Raw genomic sequence first — 21420 nt, 5'->3', positions numbered from 1 at the left:
ATTTCCAAAATTTTATTTTTAATGTCTTTACAATAAAAATGGAATGAAGTTAATAATAATAATAAAATTCTTTATAGCCATACAAATCATTACAAATATAAAATGAACAATAAGGATACGCGATGAAACAAAAGGCAAAAGGAAAAGGCTCAGCTTCACCTGACATAGAATCATGGATTTATGTTCCATGCAGCGCTGTTTTTCAGCCATCCCCTCCTCCCTAAGGTGTTGAGCGGGAGTGGATGTATTGTGGCCCCCCGATTACCTACTTGAGCTATCTTTTTTTTTATAAAATGTAATGTTCGAAGAAAAAAAAAGTGTTCTGATTACCCTTGCAAGTGTATACGTAAGTGTGTGTGTGTGTGTGTATGATGTGTAAGTGTGTGTGTGTATGTGTGTGTTTGCGTATGTGCGTGAGTGTGAGCGTGTGTTTATGTCCGTACACAGAAAAAATCTTTTAGAGAAAGATATTTCCAGTGGAAGTGGTTCAATTTCTCGAATCAATTTTGAGAAAATAAATGCCTTTTATGCCTTTTATACATATTTCTAGATTTTTTTATGACAATAAGCGACGAGACTAGGAGCAGATTCTTGATAAACCCAATAATTCTGATCGGCACTACAATTGCGCTCGTCACCTTGGAACATAATATGTGAAGTCTCATTTGCCCAATAATTCCACTAGCTACGTCGGCCTTCAGATCGAAACACAGTAATGCTTACACATCACTGCTTCACGGCAGAAATAGGCGGCGTTGTGGTACCCACAATCTAGCCGGCATCCTGTGCAAAAAAAAACTAATAATAATTAATTATAACAAATAAGTAATATCTTTAACTATTAAAAAGGACTTTCTGTGAGGTTGGCCTCCCATACCTGTGGAACCGATGTTTAATAACTATCTGAACTTACACTAACGTTATGATACAGACGGACACACAAGACATCGCAGTCTCACGAGACTCACATGAACTCTGAGTGGCAGCACATGTTTGGACATGCGCAGGAGCAAGCTAACGCTAAAGGTAAATGTTCCTTTTCTCTCTAGTATGCCAATAAATATAACAAATCATTTATATATAAAATCACATGGAGTGCTTAAGATAACAGAATTGCAGAAATTGTTTTGCACAAAGGTGGTATAGAGCAGTGATTTTCAGAAACACTTCAAAAGCTAGGTATCGGCCGGATGTTCTTCATGCCAAAAAATATATAATAGTACAAGTACGGAATTCTCACTCCGCAAAATCAATTAAAGAAATAAAGACTCTTGCGGCCATACAATAAGGTGTAATTCAGATTGCACAGCGCTACTAACCTACAAATTTATTCACCTAGAAATTGCCTCTCTTTCAATCGCCTGACTCTTCTGACGACATTAGGGTTGACTTCTTCACCTAAAACTGTACCTACCTAGTATAGACTCATCTTATAAATATAGCTCAGTTTGTCTATATTATAACTGCCTTAATATAATAATAAAACGCTTTTCGAAGGTATAAAGCTATATTAGTTAAAACGTGTTTTAAGCCTATCGAACGTTCGATAAAATTCCTTATTCATATATGTTAGATAAATCTCCCATAACTAATACGTCCCTATAGTACGTAATGTTGCCATTTCGTACAAAAAAAACATGATTATAACTAATTTAATGAGGAACTGTCAATGGAAACAGACATCTTTTCAATGTCAATGGTTTGTCAGTTGTCAAAAGTCGATATCAGAATAATTACAAACTTCAAAAATCTAAGTTTTGAAGTCTGTCGGTTGTCAATCTATGACGGATATCCATCAACTTTGAGCGGGAAGCTATATAAGACATTTTTTAACGAACAGCTGATCGATGTCGGCCATGTTTTTTTGCGTTCAAGTGCTTAAAATAGGTTTATAGAAGGGTCCTGGCTACTCTAAGTCACGTCAGCTTTATCGAAGAGATAATGAGCGTTTTAGCTCTAATATGCGATTATGAATACCATTTTTTAACAAGCGTATATTAGCGATGTTTTAAATCTCCGCTATGTCATTATGAATAAGACAGTAAATAGGTATGTTATCGTAATGTTAAATCAATATTCTTCGTTGTCAAACCTACATTAGTTGCAGATAGTAGTGTATGCGTTGGATGACCACGTCATAGTCAAACCGGCTTAGTTGAAAGGAAATAAATATGTAGCTATCATGAATGGTAATTTCATTATAATAATAATCACTTTAGACTAGATTGTTTCAGCGTCTTTAGAAAGCTTTAAAAATTTAAATCAGTTTCGCAGTGACCTTTTTATATGCTTTGCTTTATTTATGTTTCTCCGATTTTAATATTTTTTTTTATGGAATAGGAGGACAAACAAGCGTACGGGTCACCTGGTGTTAAGTGATCACCGCCGCCGACTTTCTCTTGCAACACCAGAGGAATCACAAGAGCGTTGCCGGCCTTTAAGCGCTTTTTTTGAAGGTACCCATGTCGTATCGTCCGGAAACACCCCAGAAGGAAGTTCATTCCATAGCTTTGTAGGACGTGGAAGAAAGCTCCTTGAAAACCGCACTGTGGAGGACCGCCACACATCCAGATGGTGGAGATGATATCCTAACTTGTGGCGTGTCGTGCGAAGGTGGAATTCGGCGGCAGGAATCAGGTTAAAAAGCTCTTCGGAACACTCCCCGTGATAAATTCGGTAGAAGACACACAATGAAGCGACGTCTCAACGCAACGCCAAGTGATCTATCGGTAATATATCGGTCGGCTCGGTGAAGTAAGTCAGTCGGTGCATCACTCGCGATTCCGCTCGTGATTCCCTACTGACTGGCCTGCTCTTTAGAGGCCGCCGCGTGTACTTAGGATTTCAATATTTACGCGGGAAGTGAGACAGGCCTGGTTATACTAACATATCCTCTTTCGAAGACCATACAATATAGTCGGGCAGCCGTCTGTTAAAGTTCAAAACGTTAATGTCAGAATTCGCCAAAATCCTATAGAGCAACAAAAAAAAAGTGAAGTAGATACTTATAGAACTTAAAAAACAATCTGGTGTGAATCAAACAAAGTGGAAGCCCTTTTATTGAAGGTTTTCATGTCTGTCTATCTTCAAGGAACCACCTATGAAGGTCTTGATTACCGTCGATGTCTAAGAGTAGGGGTCCTGGATGATAAAGGAACACCGCCCTCAGTACTACAGAAACTTGCGACACCAGAGGAATCACAGCAGTGCTGGCCAGCCTTTTAGGTGCATGCTATAAACGTACAAGAAAAACCGTTCCATATCGGTTTTACGTGGTAACTTCCTTGAAATCCTTGCTGTAAATGAACACCACACGTAGGTGAGAGTGATATTTAAATATATATGTTAAGAGGAATAAAAATCTGCTTTTCAAAATCGTTCTGGTAGTGTGCTTACCATTTCAGAGATCAACACTATTTAACCGACTTCAAAAAAGGAGGTTCTCAAGTCGTCGGTATGTTATATCTTTTGCTTCTGGCTACACTGCACAAGCCAAACAATCAGTTATAGCTAAAAAACACATTCAAGACTTTGAATGTAAAAGGTAGTGGAATATTTTATTGTGACTAAAAGAAATGTAGAGATCAATAACTGCCGTTCCCAATATACTATCTACAGATAGAGATAAATTACTACCTTCTACTGTCACTAATTAGCTGTCAATAATCTGGAGCTGTCCCAATATACCCGATAAGTCATTCTTATCGCCTTATATTGGGACGTGTGAATTGCAATTGCCATACAAACTTCTATCGCTGGTAAGCTATACGTCCTTCCAATGACAGACAGCGTGAACGGATAAGGTGCGTTACCGTCGATTAGTTTATTGGGACAGAAAAGTCTCAAGTAAGCCATAACCGGTGATAGGAGGAGACTGAATAGTAGGAACGGTTGTAAATAATTTCGAAAGTTCATTGGAAATCTCAGTTTTAGTTGAGTAGTCGTTTTTAGGTTATTTTGCAGAAAATAGGAACGCGAAGAGGGGAAATGGTATAATTGGAACAGCGCTTTGGTAAATTGGTGTAACTAAGGTTACCTGGAAATCCTAAATAGGGTTGTCAAAAACATAAAATTATAAAATTAAATTGGAATCAACAAGGGTTTTTGTTGAATTTCTCAATATATGTAAGTAGTTTTGGGAATTTGGAAGCTACTTATCATCTAAAAGAGTTATAGCTAGTCATATTTTTTTGAATATATCTTGATATACCAAATCCGTTACGGAAGGTTGAAATTCCAATCGAAAATTAATATTGGACCAATTTGTCCCTTTTTAAGGTACTTAATTCTACCTATCCTATTTTTTTTTAAAAAAGAAAAACAATTCAGATGGAGGCTCTCAGTCGATATCGCTTGGTGCTAGTACCAGTCCCAGTGGAGCAGTGCCGGGCGAGCCTGGTGCTAGTGTGGGTGCAGTGCCAGTTCACTCCCAGATGGGGCACAGTGCCAGCTACGTGCAATGTAAGTACTACTATGGTCTAATCGATACGACGGTTATTTCTATGAAAATAAGGGGCGAGAAGAGCAGGACGTTCAGCTAATGGTATTTGATACGCCCTACAATACAGTGCCGCTTAGGATTCTTGAAAAATCGAAAAATTCTGATCATCACTACAATTGCGCTCGTCATCTTGAGACATATTATGATGTTTTGTCTCATTTACCCAGTAATTTTACTAACTGAAGCTATAATGGAACCTTATACCTTCGGACGGAAACACAATAATGCTTACACATAACTGCTTCATGGTAGAAATAGGGGCCGTTGTGGCACCCAAAGTTCTTGCAAAGGAGCCTCTCACTGAATAGATGGGTATAACTTTAATATTATATTATTATTCTATCTTCACACAAACGGCCGGAACGCAAGTTATTGATTGTCTCTGCAAAATTCCAGTTTGTGTTCGTTTAAATGACTTAATATTATTAAATTATAATATTTATTTTAAGTGAATAAAAAAAAACTTGTGACAACCCTATGCGCTGCGGATTACGCCATGCGTTGTCGTCTTTTCGTAAAACATCTAATTCTAGTTCGTTAGTATAAAAACTAATTCTAGTAGGCTTCATAAGATACATAATAGCTTTAAGGGTAAATGTATACACTTCTACAATAAAGTCCCAGCCACTGTTCAGGCATTATCTATAAATAAATTTAAATGTTTTATAAAAAAATGTCTCTGTCGTAAATCCTATTACTCCACTGCTGAATATCTAAATGATCGGACAGCCTGGGACTATATTGTGATTATTTTATAGCGATATAAATGACTGTACAGTATTGTATATTTTTATTGAAAAGAGCGCAAAAAAAACAATGCTGGGAGAGTTTCTTGCGCCGCTTCTTCTCTCTCAGAGCGCCATTTGTTTCTGAAGCGGTAGAAGTATCTAGTAGTATAAGAAATGACATCAAAAAGAATTCTAAAGGAATACATTTTGAGAAAATAAATGCCTTTTATGCCTTTTTTATCAAAGGCGACGGCCCACTTTTTCTGTACACTGTCCCTACTCGCTACGTGGCTCCAGCTCAGTGCTCTGGTGCACATCGCGCAGTCGCAAATATGACGCGGATTTTTATAGAATAGGTTTAATGTGCTATACATAATATTATAGTTGTATATAATAGTTATTTAGAATATGTTATTTAACACTTAATATTTTTGACACGTTGCGTTATGATATGAAAATGTCGCCTAGCAATAGTGATTTCACTACCGAGTAATGAAATCAGACGCTTTAGGGATTATTATTTATATCGAAAGATTCAAACATTATTATTATAAATTAAGGGTAACATATTCAATGACAAGGAGATACAAAAAATAATTAGTAACTACATAAATGCTTATTTTTAGCTTTTTATTCCCTCGCAGAATGTGTATAGAGTATTCTCCTCTGGAATAAAGCTTCTCTTATTAATGAACACTTCCTACCTTCAACTAATTTAATTTTTTTCATTAAATTTTGTTTTGAAAAAATTGTCATTGTCTGAATATGCGGGAACTAGATTTGACATCTGTCATTTCATTCATTTGGCAGCCAAGTGGGCGTCATTCATTGTCTAACCGCCATGGTGACCGCACCACGGTTCCGGCGGATCGCTCTTGTTCCACGTAATCTTGAAATAATAATTGTTATTGATTTCGGAAGTGAATGTGACTATTTAAATTATACGGGATTGATTTATGGACTAAAGTGTAATGTAGATTATTTATCGTGAAGTAAAGTGATTTTATAACTGTTATCGGACTTGATCTTGTTCTCCGGCTATACGCCCAAGTGAGCCGTGGCCAGTCCTGATGAAGGCTCCCTATCGCCTTTATATAGATAATTCAAATCAGAAAAAAATATTGACAAAAAGCAAATATTATCATATTGTGTTTGTCATTGTAGACAGTATGGCGCCATGCAGAGTCGAGCTGCGGAATTTGATAACGCGAACCCAACAAAAGTTTAACAAGTCCTTAAGGTGAGTGTACATTAGTGGAAAAACATATCGAACTCAAGCACGACAGTGATTGCGAAGATCTTAAACTTATTGCGAAGTTAACTTCATTAATAACATTTTCAATAGTAACATAATAAATCAATGATATATTTACCTGAAAACACAAGAAACAACATTTAATGCCTTAGATTAAGAATTGGTCTCCCGCTCCAACTAGATACCGCACTACCTCGGAACAATAGCTTTTTGATTACGGCAACTATTAGAGGTGGACACACAACACATATATTACAATATATTTTTACAACAGTATAACACATTATAAAATTTGCCACTAGACTGTTATAATATATTTATATAAATTATTTCCGTATTAAAATTAGTTTGAAATTTAATTACAGCGCCATCTATGTACACGAGCGGAAAGTGGTGCGTTTCTTTTATTAAAAATTTTGTAAATTTAATGCTTTTTAAGAGATGGCCCTTTTTCTAATTCGCTTTAGTAAGTGCTTAGTATTCAAAGTAATGTGAACACTTCGCATATCACAAAAGAAGCTATTTTTACTTGCGACGAACAAATATAAAATTATAATACTGTTGTTTTAGATTGAAAAGTATTGTAAACACTCTTGCTATAAACATTAGAGCTATTTCTACTTGCGATGAGACGAAGATAAATAACATTTTGGATAAAACAACACTTTCACTCATTATATTTCCAATGTGAATCATCATTTGCGAGTTTTTAAATTGACAAACTGCTAGTTTTGTTTTGAAAATTATTATTATCATTTTGAAGTAAAATGTTTGTAAAAACTATAGTATGAATAGTAAATTAAATGGATATGTGTAATGTATAATACGTCTTGAGTGATTTTTATTTTTTTATGTAAATAGACAAGTGTTAGTGTACACAGGTAAAAAAAAGCTTTCTAAAAAGCACAACAAAAAAAATACCATCTACCTAGTACTTAGTGTTACAGTAATTATTCCTCTTCAAATATGTTATAACACTAAATAACTTCGAACCGCAACAACAACTATCAGCGTAAATAATTTAGATTAAAATTTATAACATCTAATATATATTATAACAGTTTACAACAACAGTTGTATAAATATAACGCAAGAGTATAATTCATTGCAAAATTACAACAGTTTAGCCCACCTCTAGCAACTATTAGATACTTGTGTGCGTGGCATCATGACACTCAATGGCATCTTTCAAATTTTGTAACATACGCTTCGTGTTATTTTACATTTAAATTAATAAAATACAAAATATGATATATCATGCTGATGATATTTGATCCCAGTATCTTTCTTATTTCTTGTAGTGTTTTTTTTACAAAGATTTACTACGCAACCCGGCATTTTAGTTTCAATTATTAACAGAGCATATGGCACGTCAACGTCACACACTCGGGACTCGCTCGAGTACGTAGTATTTTATTGTAGTTTGCGACTATGCCTTTTTTTTTATGAAAATAAGGGACTAGACGAGCAGGACGTTCAGCTGATGGTAATTGATACGCCCTGCCCATTACAATGCAGTGCCGCTTAGGATTCTTGAAACCGCCAAAAATTCTGAGCGGCACTACAACTGCGCCTGTCACCTTGAGACAAGATATTAAGTCTCATTTGCCCAGTAATTTCACTAGCTACGGCGCCCTTCAGACCGAAACACAGTAATGCTTACACATTACTGCTTCACGGCAGAAATAGGCGCCGTTGTGGTACCCATAATCTAGCCGGCATCCTGTGCAAAGGAGCCTCCCACTGGTTGCGGTATCTTGTTCCAGCGCAGCGGAGACCAATCCTTAATATAAGTTTAATGCCTTTATTTCAGGAGTTCTTCCTATAACAGTAATCTTTTCACAATTGACTTAAATTGTTTTTACAATTATTGAAAATTATTATATCAAGTAAGGTAGTGACGTCTATTACCGATAGCTCATGACAATCAGTTCACATCCTGTCAAATGTCAAATATGGAACTGTCACTTTGAACAATATTTAGCTTAGCGAAACTCAATATGAAAAAAGCGATTGTATCAAATGTGCAGTCATTGATAGATTGACAGATGACAGCTATAATCTTGTAAAAAAAGGGAGATAGCCAAAATCCATTACGTTTTGAGCAACTGTTCGCTTTCAAACTTAGCCGGATTATACTTCGTCGCCAATCGGCATTTTGTAATTACTACTATTTCAAACTTATGTCAAATTTCACTGCACGTTTCATACTAAACTACCTCTTGTTTTTACTTACTCTTTGGCAATATTTAAAAGTAAAGAAAAGCTACAGCCGAGGTTAATAGTGTATAGTTATGAAGATTTTCTTTAGAAACATTTGATCGCCAGCTCCTCAGTTAAAACCTTTTTACTCTGTGTCTAGGAGTGGTGAAGACCGTTTCGAGAGCAGCGAGGAGACGGCTCCTGTGGGAGTTGGAGGCTGGCGACCTGGCAATCAGCTGCTGGCGTATCTCAACGAGCACAAGTAACTATTTCCGTGTACTACATTGATTACCGAAACTTCAATACAATCGGGTTCGGAATTGACACGATCAATGAATTGACAAAATACATCCGGAATTGATCTACAGTACAAGTAAATTTTGTAATTTTTGTGGACGATAGCGCAATAATTGAATATAATATTTACCCACATAAATGCTAGTACTTTTATACTGATAAATAAAGCAATTCGTGCGAAATCATTCCCTAACCATTCCAAAGTTTTCACTTCTGGCGTCACTTCCGGAGTGCAACCCATTATTTTGGGTTTTTTATGAAAATAAGGGACGAGGCGAGCAGGAGGTTCAGCTGATGGTAATTATTACGTCCTGCCGAGGAAGTGCCGCTTATTAAAAATCCCCAAAAATTCTGAGTATCACTAAGATTATTGAAAAATCCAAAAATTGGTGGCACTACAATTGCGCTCGTCACCTTGAGACATAAGATGTTAAGTCTCATTTGCCCAGCAATTTTACTAGTCACGGCGCTCTCATACCGCAACACAGTAATGTTTACACATTACTGCTTCACGGCAGAAATAGGCGCTGTTGTGGTACCCATAATCGCCTCCCACTGCTTTTTACCGGGTTTTACTGGTTTTATCTTTTGATTAGACGTGTAGCAACATTATAGCGAGAGGAATACAAAAATCTATGATCATTATCAGTAATAATTCGTGTTATTCCAGGGCCTGTGTGAACCAGCTAGCGTGTGTGCCCGCGCATCGCTCTATGTTCGGCTCGTGTTCGGACGACGGCAGCGTGCGTGTGTGGGACGCAGCCAAACTGCAGGGACACGCTTACGTTAACAAGTCATTCGATTTTTATATTTAAAACTACCCGCTGACATATTTATAAACAACAATATAAACGTTCCTTTCGAACAAAGTTAAATGCATAAAAATATCGAAAACTCAACCTAAATTATCTCGTCGATTATAGAGAGTGTTCAATTTAAAAAAAATTTACTTCTGTCTCTGTAAGAACTTCTGTGCCATTCCAGACTTTGCTATTATTTTTTTACACTTATTTCTCTTGTGTTAATTGTGGGTTATCGTGTATTGAACAATTTCTCATACTTATCACGATATATGAGGGAGGCCTAGAGGCGAGGGTGATCAGCTCGCCTCTAGGCCTCCCTCAAAGATTTCCACGACGATCGGTCCTCCGCTGCCCTCATCCAACGTATTCCGCCGATCTTGACCAGATCGTCGGTCCATCTTGTGGAAGGCCTACCAAAACTGCGTCTTCCGGTACGCCATTTGGTGACTTTACTGTCCCAACGGCCATCTGTCCTTCGAACTATGTGCCCTACCTACTGCCACTTCAGTTTCGCAATCGTTTGGACTATGTTGGTTACTTTGGTTCTACCGATCTCCTCATTTCTCATTAGATCTCGCAGGGAAACTCCGAGCATAGCCCTCTCCATTGCCCTCTTAGCGACCATGAGCTTTCTCATAAGGCCCATAGTTAGCGACCACGTCTGCCGTCATACTTATCTCAAACTTACTTAATTTCAGACTCAGTTACACTTTAGAAGTGAGGTGTGTGTAGAGTCCACTATATATTGACAACCTGTATAGCCGAGTGGTTAGCGATCCTACCTACTAAGCTAGAGGTCCTGGGTTCGAATCCCGGTAGGTGCAAGCATTTATATGATGAATATAAAGGCATAAAGGCATTTATTTTCTCAAAATTGATTCCTTTAGAATTCTTTTTGATGTCATTTCTTATACTACTAGATACTACTACCGCTTCGGAAACAAATGGCGCTCTGAGAGAGAAGAAGCGGCGCAAGAAACTCTCCCAGCATTCTTTTTTCTGCGCTCTTTTCAATAAAAATATACAATATTGTACAGTCGCTATAAAATAATCACAATCTAGTCCCAGGCTGTCCGATCATTTAGATATTCAGCAGTGGAGTAATAGGATTTACGACAGAGCCATTTCTTTATAAAACATTTAAATTTATTTATAGATAATGCCTGAACAGTGGCTGGGACTTTATTGTAGAAGTGTATACATTTACCCTTAAAGCTATTATGTATCTTATGAAGCCTACTAGAATTAGTTACAAGAAATCCCTTATTTCTAGTGTTATAATAATGAAAATCACTATTAAGAGCAAAAAGGTGACGATTTTTGTGAACATATATTAAATTTTCATAAATGTACTGACAATAAACAGTCATAATATTTATTTCTTTAAATTTTTCTTTGAGAGACTGTCTATAACCAAGCTGATATATAGCACGAACAGCTCTCTATTGCAGAGCAAACACTATATCAATGTCAGCAGCATGACCCCATAGTAATATACCGTACGTCATGATGCTGTGAAAATAACTAAAGTACACTAATCTAGCGGTCGCAACATTCGTGTACTCTCTAATCTTTCTAACTGCATATGCCGCAGAGCTGAGTCTATCTGCTAGATGGGTAATATGTGGAGCCCACTGAAGCTTTTTATCTAACGTGATACCCAAGAAGACCGTAGTGTCCACAAGTTCCAATCTCTGGTCATTTATAAGTACGTTGGTTTGTACCTCCGCTGTGTTTGGTGTAATGAACCGTAAACACTTTGTTTTTTTACTGTTTAAGTGCAGATTATTCGTCTCAAACCAACGTACTATCTTTGAGAGTGCATTGCTTACCTCGTCATCAATATCCGCACGTCGCTTCACTTTAAAAATAAGTGAAGTATCATCAGCAAACAATACAATCTCATGGCTATCATCTACCACAAACGGTAGATCGTTAATATATATAAGAAACAAGAAAGGACCGAGAATAGAACCCTGTGGAACACCTATTCCCACAGGTTTACCCGAAGACCGTTTGCCATTTACATCGACTATCTGAACTCTTTCGCTTAAATATGATTTTAACAGATTTAGGGCTCTATTTTTCACTCCATAATGCTTTAGTTTTAGGAGTAAAGTTTCATGGTGGACGCAGTCAAATGCTTTTGACAAATCACAAAAAATGCCCAATGCATCCTGTGACTCTTCCCAGGCGTCAAAGATGTGCTCAATGAGTCTAGTACCCGCATTAATTGTTGATAAGCCCCTAGTGAAACCAAACTGATTTTTGTTCATTAATTTACAACAATGCATTTGTAGCTGTTGAAGCAAAAGTTTTTCAAAAATTTTACTAAAAACAGGCAGCACTGAAATAGGTCTGAAATTAGCAGGGTCAAAAGAACTGCCAGATTTAAACAAAGGTATAACTTTGCTGTATTTCATGAGGTCAGGGAACACACCCTCATCTATGCATTCATTAAATATTATTGCTAATTCAGGTGCTATAATGTCAAGTATGTATTTAACTATATTAGTCGAAAGGCCCCATAGGTCTTTTGTATTTTTTAGGTTAATTAATTTGAAGATTTTTATTATATCGGTACCTGTAACATACTTAAATTTCAAGTCAGTAGAAGATACTGGTATGTGTAATTTAAGCATATCATATGCTGCTTTTGGCGAAGAGTTAAGGTATTTGGTCGTGACAATCGGGATTTCGGAGAAGTATTTATCAAATTCATTTGCAATTTCTATTTCCGAATTTATAACGCGTTTATTAATATTTAAACAGATAGAGGTGTTACGGCAATTCGATCTACCAGTTTCATTGTTAATTACACTCCAAGTCGCTTTTACTTTATTATTACTGTTTTTAATTTTATCTGCAATGAAACGTGTTTTCGCTTCATGACAAACTATTTTAAAGAGCTTGGAGTATTTTTTTACATATATTTTAAATTCTTCACTATTATTGTAATGTTTCTCATAATAAAGGTCATATAAGCGTTTACGACTTTTGTGGATACCCATTGTTGCCCAATCATTAAAACTATGTTTGTTGTTTACTGTCACCGTTACTGGAGTAAAAATCCTGTCAAATTCCTCACAGAAGGAATTGAAGACTAAGTTGTAGTGAAAATTAGCAGTTTCGCCACAGTGTAAAAATGGTATTGTATTTACCAAATTATTTCTAAACCTCTCAAGACGGCTACCCGTAACTGGTATAATCGTCACCTTTTTTGGTCTGACATTGTCCAATCTTGTATTTACTTTTATAAGTTGCCCACTATGGTCGGACTGAAGATTATTAATTATGAGTTTACTAGTAATAGTAACATCTGTAAAAATATTATCTAAACAGGTTGCTGTTGTAGAAGTGATTCTAGTAGGTTCCCAAAATACATTGAACAAATTAAAACTTTGAAATAAATTTTTAAGGCTAGTACAATTGGCCGAAGGTTCAAGCAAGTTTATATTAAAATCTCCACACACTATAATTGACTTGCTAGTTTTGCTAAATTTTGATAGTACCTCCTCCATTCTATGTTGGAATTGTTCATATGATGCAGTGGGGGGGCGGTATACACTTACAATAATAAATTGCTCTAGTTCTATACAAGCTATCTCAATTAGTTGTTCTATAGAGAGATTAACAATATCTCTTCTATTTTTACATTTTAATCTATTATTAATAATAATTAGGGAACCTCCATGTATTGCCCTACTTCTACAAAACGAACTGACTACTTTATGTTCTCTAAAACTAAACTGGAGCTGATGACTCTTACGCCAATGTTCTGTAATACATAATATATCTATATTACAGCAGCTCAAAAACAGTTCAATTTCTAATTCCTTACTTGAGATACCTTGTATATTCTGGTGAACAATATTTATGAGCTTTATATTATGATTATCTATAGCAGTAACATTTATATTTGGTGAATGTTGCCTATTTTGTATGATATTGCAAGAGTTGTCCTCCCTTGTCAAATAACTTCATTTAAATTAATTGAAGAAAAATCTTCATTGTTAATTATAGATGTTTGTTTCCGAGTTATGGATGTTTAAATGCATTTAAGTATGTTTATATATATATATATATATATATATATAAACATACATATATTGTATTATATATATATATATATATATATATATATATATATATATATATATATATATATATATATATATATATATATATAAACATACATATATTGTATTATATATATCATTGTCTTGTAACCCATAACGCAGGCTATATTATACGCTTAACTCGGGGCTAGATAATTTATGTAAAGTGTGTCAATATTATTATTATATTGTGTCACAGATCAAAAGCGATGTACAACAGAGGCGCCGGCGGGGTAGTGTCGCTAGCGTCGTGCGAGGGGGGGCAATCCTTGGTGGGGGCTACGAGAGAAGGATCTATATTTGTACTAAGGTAATTCTTGATCGGTTTGTCATTACTTATATTCAACGGCAATAGTAGCATGTATTTTTGTTATAAGGGACGAGACGAGCTGGACGTATGAATGCAGGAATATGTCGTTGGTTTTATTTTGTATTTTATTGAGTACACAATTAAATTTAATAAGTAAGTCAATTTCCTAATATGCAAATATTGGATTTGAGCAGGTTATGAACTGTAAAGTAGATCCTGTAGATGAAGCCACAACCTGAGAGTTGAACAAAGCACAGAAGATTTTATGACGATACGGCACTCCAACGGTTAGCACAGCTGGGAGAGCACTCGCACGGAACGCGAGAGGTCGTGGGTTCGAGTCCCGCATCGTTCATAAAATATTGTTTTCAAATTTTATTTTGTTGTTAAAGTTACTGTCTTGAAATGTTGTTAAAATTATGAACGCTGTGGCCCTAGTGTTCTAGATATAGTATGTTGTTTCATATCAGGTTGGATTCGGGGTCGTCGCGGCTGACACTGTCGCAGTGTCGTCAGGTGGACACGGGCGCGGTGGCGTGTGCGAGCGCAGGTGGCGTACACGCACATGTCATCTCGTACGCCACACTCGACGCCACCATCGTCGGCTGGGACCTCAGGGCTCCTGGTAAGGCAGACGAAGAAAAGAATAAACATTCGTGACTCCTTTTCCTGTTATGTAGCCTCAGAGATGGCATAAAAAGGCATAAAAGGCATTTATTTTCTCAAAATTGATTCCTTTAGAATTCTTTTTGATGTCATTTCTTATACTACTAGATACTACTACCGCTTCGGAAATAAATGGCGCTCTGAGAGAGAAGAAGCGGCGCAAGAAACTCTCCCAGCATTCCTTTTATTTGCGCTCTTTTCAATAAAAATATACAATATTGTACAGTCATTTCTATCGCTATGAAATAATCACAATCTAGTCCCAGGCTGTCCGATCATTTAGATATTCAGCAGTGGAGTAATAGGACTTACGGTGGCATTCTCCGAATATTTACAAAGTTTTTTTCATAGAAGTGGAGGATAAACGAGCGTACGGGTGTACCTGATGTTAAGTGATCACCGCCGTCCACATTATCTTGCAACACCAGAGGGTTCACAGAAGCGTTGCCGGCGTTTGTGTGGTGTCGTGCCAGAATAGCACCACCGCATCTCCTCCCGTGGGTGTCGTAAGAGGCGATTAAGGGATTCAAAGAACGGAGGACAATCCGAAAACCACCAACATCCACTGCGATCGCCAACACGCCTGCCAAGCGAGGCGATTACGCCAAAAACACTCCAAAGAAAGCAGATCTTTGGGGAAGGCCTTTTTCTAGCAGTGGACGTCTTCCGGCTGAAATGATGATGATAATGATGCCTGCGTTTAAGGAAACTGTACGCGCTTTTTTTGAATGTATCCATGTGGTATCCTCCCGGAAACACCGCACATGGAAGCTCATTCAACAGCTTTGTAGTAGGTGGTAGGAAATTCCTTGAGAACTGCACTGTAGAGGAACCACAGATACAGATAGCAGGGATGATATAATTTAAGGCGTGACGTGCGATGGGGAATTTGTCGGCAAGTATCAGGTCAAATGAATGATGGAATAAAATAAATGAATATAAACGACGATCTGGTAATAATCGCCGGAATATGTTGGATGAGGGCAGCGTAGGACCGATCGTCGTGGAAATCTTTGGCGGAGGCATTTGTCCAGCAGTGGACGTCTACCGGCTGATGATGATGATGATGGTGAATCAGGTTAAATAGCTCTTAGTAACAATCGCCTATAAAAAATAAATGCGGTAGACGACACAATGATTTTTTTTTTCGAGAGGAGTCAAATACATTTACGTATTGAAGACCCCGAAACGGGGCCCATATATCGGGCTCGGGTGTAAACACCCCCTACCGACTAAAAACCTCCTCTGTGCTGTTAGCCCTGAAGGATTTTACAGCGAAGCCGGGCGGGGGCCTTGGAGGCCGAAAATGTAGCTCACAGGCGCGGGGCGTCTCGGAAGGAGACTCTAACCTCGGACCGCCTGCTCACTAGGCTGGATGGAGAGAAGATCACTAACGATCTAATATATCTGTTAGTCCAGTGGACTCTACGTTTGAAGAGAGTTCGCACTCGCCGGCGAGTGCGGTGATATATGTATGTAAGTATGTGTGAGTGTATGTAAGTGTGTGATTTGTGATGTGAGTGTGAGTGGTGTTAAACGATTACAGGATGAGGACTATTTCGTCGGGCTTCTATCAAAGTGTGTGAATCGTATTATATTAGGTTGTGGCCGCTGGAAATCGTCAAAGTGACGAGTGGCAGCGGTTTGATGTACATGGCCGCGCCTACGTCTTCGAGGGCGGTGTGGTTGGTTTGGTGTCGGTGTTGGTGATGATGTTGGTGTCGCGTTCGCGATCGTAATATAGTCGTCCGGGTCGACTAGTACGTGTCGAGGTCGCCTCTGTTTGTTCAGTGGTCACTGTGGTCTAGAGGAGTGTAAGCACATGCCTCCCTCACATAATATTAGGGTGCTCGGCCACCTTATCAAAGTAGCGTCGCGATATCTCCTTGAAATGTTGAGCGATGGTCGGCAGCTCAAGATCGCGATGGAGATCTACGTTACGAACGAACCAAGGTGCTCCGGTGGCCGTGCGCGTGATTCTATTCTGAACGACTTGCAAACGCCGCAAGTGGCTCGGCGGCGCGTGGGCAAACACGATGCTTGCGTACGACATAATGGGACGTACGATGGTCTTGTACAATGTCACCTTGTCTGAGCAGTAGTTTGCTTCGCTTGCACACAAGTGGATACAGGCGGCTAAGGACAAACCGGGCTCTATTGCAAACCATGCTGATATGTTTTACGAAATTCATGTTACTGTTAAACGTAACACCTAAATATTTATAATGTTGGGCCCACGGAATAGGGGTCCCATATAATTTAACAATAGGTATAGGGGCCAAAGATTTTATTTTATTAGTATTACCAAAGAGTACCGCTGCACTCTTTGAGGCATTGACTTCAATCCGCCATTTTCTGAACCAGTCTCCTAGTTCATTAAGGCGGCCTGAAGCACTCTTATATGAGTCGCGAGGCGCCCCCGAGTGGCGCCATAATAAAGAGCCGTGTCGTCGCATATTGTGCAATTTGCACTTTCTGAGGCTTCGGAGGTCACTCGTGAAGAGTTAGAAGAGGGTCGGGGACAGAACTGAGCCCTGAGGCACTCCCGACCTGATGCGTCGGGGCGTGGATAACGTGGACACAATGAAGCGACGTCTCTACTCTACGCCAAGTGATCTAGCCGTTTATTGAGCAGCATAATAATAGAGAAAATCTTACCAACGGGACGTTTGATCAGGTAACGCTTGGAAGCTGCAAGGCGATCTGAAGCAAGGAGTGTTCACGTGCCTGTACGCCAACAGTTGCGGGTACCTGGCCGTGGGCACCTCGAGTGGCGCCATCTGTGTGTGGGACCTCCGCTTCCATCTGCCCATCACCACTCTCAAACATCCTAATTGTAAGTACATGATGAGTAGATAGTCAAGCGAGCAGTTCTTGTACATTGGCATGTATAGGCAAATGCTTATTACTTAGATCATTTATACATCTAGATAGACTGTGGCAACTGTAAAAACGTCCAAAAAAATATCGACTAACTGTAGACTCTATTTTGAGCAATGTACGCACACTATTTCTGCCGTGAAGTAATAATGTGAAAGCATTACTGTGTTTCGGTCTGAAGGGCGCCGTAGCTAGTGATATTACATGGCAAATAAGACTTGACAGCTTATGTCTCGAGGTGACGAGCGCAGTTGTAGTGCCGCTAAGGATTCTTGAGTATTTCAAGAATCCTGAGCGGCACTGCAATGTTATGGGCTGAATGTATCAATTACCAGCAGCTGAACATCCTGCTCGTCTCGACCCTTATTTTCATTTAAAAAATAATAGAAAAATAAATAATGTGATATACATATCGGGAGTGTAAGACGTAGCTTGGCATGCACACTAAAGTAAATAAACCTGGGCCGTTTTCATGCGTTGTCTAACAGCAAAAGGCTTTACCTAGACGTATAAATTATCTAAGGCTATTATTTTAATTCAGGCGATTTTTGGGAGCGGAAAAAATTCTATATATTATATGTATATATATATACATATGTATGTATATATATATATAGTGTAAATACATACATATATATATAGTGTAAATACTAGCAATAATTGGGGGCGCTGAAAATTAATTGATTTTCAATGGGGGGCGGTAAAATAAATAAGTTTGATAATCTCTGCTGTAGCTGATAGCGCCCTTTAGTCGACGCGAGCTGACGAGCGACTGACTGAACGAGAGTGGCAACTCGGCTAAGATCTATATACCGTACTTAGGCGGAGATATATAGAGTGTACTTAGACTCAAACTTTACTTAGGTAAAACTTTACTGGGTATGATAAAAGGCGAACTTGACTTTTGCATTGGGCTGTCTGGTATAATTTCAGCTGTCAAATGAATATAAAAACGAACGAGCATGACGTTCAGCTGATGGTAATTGATACGCCATGCCCATAACAATGCAATGCCGCTCAGTATTCTTGAAAAATTAATAAATTCTGAGCGGCACTATAACTGCGCTCGTCACCTTGAGATATAAGATGTTAACTCTCATTTGCCCAGTAAATTTACTAGAAACACAGTAATGCTTAAACATTACTGCTTCACGGCAGAAATAGGCGCCGTTGCGGTACCCATAATCTTGCCGGCATCCTGTGCAAAGGAGCCTCCTACAGATTTTACGTACCTATGTAAAGTTTGAGCAATTAAAGAAAATTTATTGAAGTAAGCGTTAGTTTGCGGAAATCCATAATTATACAAATGATTTAAGTTTTCTTTAGTCTTAATTCCGCCAATATTTGTTGTTAAACAATTCGGCAGGCATCCTTAGGACGTGTTGTCTCGCCAACAATGTTTTGTCTGAGTCTCGTGCCAGATTTCGGCGAGACAACACGCGTCGAATTGTTTAAAAACAAATATTGGCGGAATTAACACTAAAGAAAACTTAAATAGTTTGTATTTGAGCAATCTCGCTTATAATTAATTATTCCTGTTGTGTTTCGTGTTAGCGGAGCGGATAAGGCGCATCGTGGGTGCAGGCGGGTACCGGTCGTCTCGTATCTGGAGCGTGGGCGGCCGCGACGCAAGCGCGTGGTGTCTCGAGAGTGCTCATCGCACACACGCGCTGTGGACTGCCGCACAGCCGCCGCTCAACTATACGGCGCCGGTACTACACACACATTATATACTCAGATATTACTCGACACATATTTATTTATATACTAGCTGACCCAGCAAACGTTGTATTGCCGATTTTAAAATCGCGATACAAAAGTAACTGTTGATCGTAGATGGGTGAACATTTGAAGTTGTATGTGTTTTTTAATGCTGACTCATAATCAAACAAATTAAAAAAAAAAATCAACAAAATTAAAAAAAATTTCGTGTGGACCACCCTTAACATTTAGGGGGATGATAAATAGATGTTGTCCGATTTTCAGATCTACCCAATATGCATTCAAAATTTCATGAGAATCGGTCAAGCCGTTTCGTAGGAATTCAATGTTTAACACCACGAGAATTTTATATATTAGATTATTTTTCTCCAAATGTTTGAGTTTTCTTTAGTGTTAATTCCGCCATTATTTGTGATTAAACAATTAGACACGGCTAGAGTTTGGTGAGTCAACATCTCCTGAGGATGCCTCGTCTAGCGTGTTCCGGTACTTGGTCGCCATTCTAGGTTTTTACTGCACTACCGGACATCTGTCCGTCGAGCTATGTGCCCTGCCCACTGGCACTTCAGTTCAAAATGTTCAGTTTGATTCCTGGCGCGAGTCATGCCAGAGTTTGGCGAGTCAGCATTTCCTGAGGATGCCTCGTGTGGAAACTAAATACTTATCGAATTGATTCAAGACAAAACTTAGCGGACTTAACACTCAATAAAAATCAAATAAACATTTAGATTGGTCGTAATTCTAGAAAAACGTTCCAAACCACAATCGGGTCGAAATTAAGTTAAGAACACAAAACTGGTTACGTGATTCATATTAACGGACTGACAATAAATGTCAGTCCTAGTGTCACTCTTTAAATGACATCATGACTTAGTAACCCAACCCACGCGTATGGAATACTCTAATATTTACTAAACTTTAAACACAAATTCCTTAAAATTTGATGTTTTTCAGGAACTACGTAAAATTATAGAATTCGCAAAATAAAGCCTGATTCAATAAAAAAAGCTGAAGTATATTTAAAACAATGTTTCAGTCACAAATAAAATTTGAAAAACAAAATTTTATAAATGATGCAGGACTCGAACCCACGACCTCTGGTGTTCCGTGCCGGTGCTCTAACTAACTGAGCCAACCGTTCGAGTGACGCATCGTCATAAAATCTTCTATATGCTTTGTTCAACTCTCAGGTTGTGGCTTCATATACAGGATTTACTTTGCAGTTGATAACCTGCTCAATCCCAATATATTCGTATTAGAAAATTTACTTGAGATGTCGCTCTTGTAAATCTAAACAATTTGTTATGTTTTTAAAGTGATAACCCTCACTTCTAGGATTAATTCATAGTTGAAATTAGAAAATAGTTATTTGTTCAACAAGTGAGCAAAGTTATTTTTTGCTGACTTTAAATCGCGAATTGGCGAAGTAGTCTAGCGAGTGATTCTAATAAAACTGAGGTAGTGAGTGATTTGAAGGCACGAGACAAAAAAAATTGTTCTCGTGTGAAACATACAACTTTTCACCTTGACTAGCGAGAAAAGTGTTATAGGTTATAGTAAGAGAAAAAATTAAGATAATATTTAACAATGTTTATTATAAATATCATTACTAGTATTTATTTTAAATATTAACTCTTTAAAACGGCAATAGAAAAATTTATAAATCTAAATTTCGATAAGTAACATATAAATTTTTGTGACAATGAGATAATCGATAGTACCACCTTCTGTTATCTTTTCAACTAAAACTAATTCATTACAGGTTGCCTGGTAGAAACCGCTCTTAAGCGATAAGGCCGCCTATTGCTTTTTGTAGTCTCGATTTTTGTTATGTTTAATTATTTTGTGGTGTGCAATAAAGATATATTTCATTAATACGCTAGGCTAAAATGAGTTTCGGAATGCACCGGATCACATTGTTTATTTTTTTAACGCGGA

At 37.9% G+C, this 21420-nt stretch overlaps 1 protein-coding gene across 3 annotated transcripts in view; it reads left to right on the top strand.

Moving 5' to 3' along the window:
* The window catches only part of LOC126969972 (phosphoinositide 3-kinase regulatory subunit 4), an 84440-nt gene that overhangs the window by 60178 nt on the left and 2842 nt on the right, over window positions 1-21420 (top strand). The window contains exons 18-26 of one of the 3 annotated variants that reach the window (XM_050815613.1): window positions 932-1026; window positions 4330-4461; window positions 6394-6469; window positions 8847-8948; window positions 9654-9776; window positions 14104-14214; window positions 14685-14839; window positions 17558-17716; window positions 19315-19472. In XM_050815613.1, coding sequence (XP_050671570.1) covers window positions 932-1026; window positions 4330-4461; window positions 6394-6469; window positions 8847-8948; window positions 9654-9776; window positions 14104-14214; window positions 14685-14839; window positions 17558-17716; window positions 19315-19472 — 1111 coding nt within the window. Of the gene's footprint in view, window positions 1-931; window positions 1027-4316; window positions 4462-6393; window positions 6470-8846; window positions 8949-9653; window positions 9777-14103; window positions 14215-14684; window positions 14840-17557; window positions 17717-19314; window positions 19473-21420 lie in introns of those variants that run through there. The other 2 variants (XM_050815614.1, XR_007730511.1) reach the window with 2 other exon arrangements.

The sequence above is a fragment of the Leptidea sinapis genome, chromosome 19 (assembly GCF_905404315.1).
Source record: "Leptidea sinapis chromosome 19, ilLepSina1.1, whole genome shotgun sequence".
Classification (NCBI taxonomy): Eukaryota; Metazoa; Arthropoda; class Insecta; order Lepidoptera; family Pieridae; genus Leptidea; species Leptidea sinapis.
This window is presented reverse-complemented; position numbering and strand designations above follow the sequence as displayed.